Source organism: Perkinsus marinus (genome assembly GCF_000006405.1).
Source record: "Perkinsus marinus ATCC 50983 genomic scaffold scf_1104296927632, whole genome shotgun sequence".
NCBI lineage: Eukaryota > Perkinsozoa > Perkinsida > Perkinsidae > Perkinsus > Perkinsus marinus.
Window position 1 is genome coordinate 1 of NW_003217091.1, and position 2,129 is coordinate 2,129.

General features: G+C 49.9%; 1 protein-coding gene across 1 annotated transcript; it reads right to left on the reverse strand.

The window, feature by feature from the left end:
* Positions 1-193: 193 nt before the first annotated feature.
* On the reverse strand, positions 194-1,783 carry Pmar_PMAR026145 (UDP-glucuronic acid decarboxylase, putative; the record flags this gene model as incomplete). The annotated part of the gene is made up of 10 exons (XM_002788828.1): positions 194-341; positions 385-538; positions 582-717; positions 762-868; positions 974-1,061; positions 1,114-1,188; positions 1,279-1,371; positions 1,420-1,485; positions 1,551-1,664; positions 1,712-1,783. The coding sequence occupies 10 exons, from the start codon at positions 1,781-1,783 to the stop codon at positions 194-196; spliced, it is 1,053 nt and encodes a 350-aa protein (XP_002788874.1).
* Positions 1,784-2,129: the final 346 nt, after the last annotated feature.

Genomic DNA, 2,129 nt, shown 5'->3' on the forward strand with positions numbered 1-2,129 from the left:
ATACTGCGACGTGAATTGGTGCGATTTGATCACACCTCGATAAATTAACTAATACAAACTGACTCGAATTCCCATTAAGGGTTCAATGACAGACACTCATGGCAGCAGCAGCAGCAGCACATGTCATTGACTGAGCGCTTGAGCTTCCTTCTGATGGAGACAATACAGCGCCTACACAGTCACAGTCGGCTGCTCAGTCCCACACTCCGAACGTCACCGATTCATCAGCTTCAGCTCGTGTCTTGAAATCCCTGTATGTGGCCTTCAGTCCCTCCTTTAAAGTTATCCTAGCCTCCCATCCGTTCAAGTGCTTTTGAGCTCGCGTGATATCCGGTTGTCGCCTGAGAAATGAACAAACATCCGAGACTTTACACTAAGGCTCACCTTCTTGGGTCATCTTGAGGTAGGGTTCGATACTCTATCTCCAACTCATGTTTATCCGCGGTAGTAGCCGCTAGTTCTCTGACCATGTTAGCCAGCTCACCCACGGTGAACTCACTCTGATTACCCAGATTCACAGGCCCAATCGTTGTCTCGCCTGACTCTCGAAGTGGGAGTAACAAAACGGTCGAGGTCCCTACATTCCATTAGTCGGTATAACCCCAGGACGAGATCGGACACGAAACAGAAGCTCCTTGTTTGAGTGCCGTCACCATAAACAGTTATCTTGTCACCACGGAGTGCTTGTACGAGAAAATTAGACACAACTCGACCGTCCTAGGTGACAAACACTGTCACGACTACTGCATGACACGCCCTACGTGGAACATCATTCTCGGGCCGTAGGTGTTGAAGATCCGTGCGATGCGGACATCAACACCATGCTGTCGATGGTAGTCCATACACAGTGCCTCTGCTGCTCTCTTGCCTACTAAAAGTCTCTCTCAATCATTCTAGCATGGTGAGTAATTTGGGATAGGTTGTTCGCCAATAGCAGAGGTATAAGCCCCACTGATCGAGCTTGGGTCGTCACCTTCATCGTAACAGCTCCTTGTCCCGATGCAATTCACGTTGCCAAAGTAAGTCTCCTTCTGAGGGTGCTCCTCGGGATCGCCATACACCTGCAATACCTCCCAGCCGTTGAGCGGCAACTCTCCATCTCTAGACCATCACCTCGCTGGTGCTTGCCAAAAGCAGACGTGCCCCTGTCCTCTTGGCGATGCCACACATATTCAGCGTGCCGATAACCTGACAAGTCGATAACAGGAGTCAACAGCATCGCTCCGCCGTCTAATCAGCAATATCCCCGCATCGATAGGAGATCGAATGAGCACTCACGTTGGTCTTCAGCGTCTTGATGGCATTGTGTTGATAATGAACAGGAGAAGCCGGGCACGCCAGATGGTAGATCTGGTCGACCTCTAAGAGTATCTGTCATACCAGCCGTTCCTCTCAGCAACGGAGAGACAGTCGACTTACCTCTTGGGTGACGTCGTGCCTGATGAGCTCGAACCTTGGGTTGGATAACCATCGAGCGATGTTAGCCTGCGCCGTCGATTCAGAACAACGCCCTCGCGATAGTTGTGATGTGTTTTCGGGATGTTGTTCACCTTGTCTCCAGAAAAGAAGTTGTCCATGCATATCACTTCGTGGCCAAGTTGCATCAAGAAGTCGACCATATGAGATCCGATGAACCCACCTCCCCCCGTCACAAGAATGCGCTTCTGAGACTCACTTTCACTCGAGAACAGTGGGAGGCACAGTTACGCACCTTGACAGATTTAATATCATTCGGGGGTATCGCGATGATCTCCTTAGGGATGAAACCATCAGAGGCAGCCATTTCAAGGTCGAGTGGGTCGAATCACACAAGTGCTCGGAGCTCTTCAGCTCATTGACGAACACAACACTGCACTGTGGTGAAATTATAACTTCTGTGCAACCAAATGTAGCAAACCTGGACGATTCTAAATTGACACCGTAACAATTCAATGAGCTATCAAATGCTGCATTTAAGCAGTATCTCCCTCCTTAGGCACGGCAGGCACCTCGACGCCAACCAGATCACAAAGGTCTTCGTAAAACAGTGCCGTAGACTTGAGGACATCGTTGATAGCATCTTCAAGCTCTGCAACGTCTTCTTTACCTTCAATCTCGCAGATCATTCGCCACGCCTTCATCGACGCCTC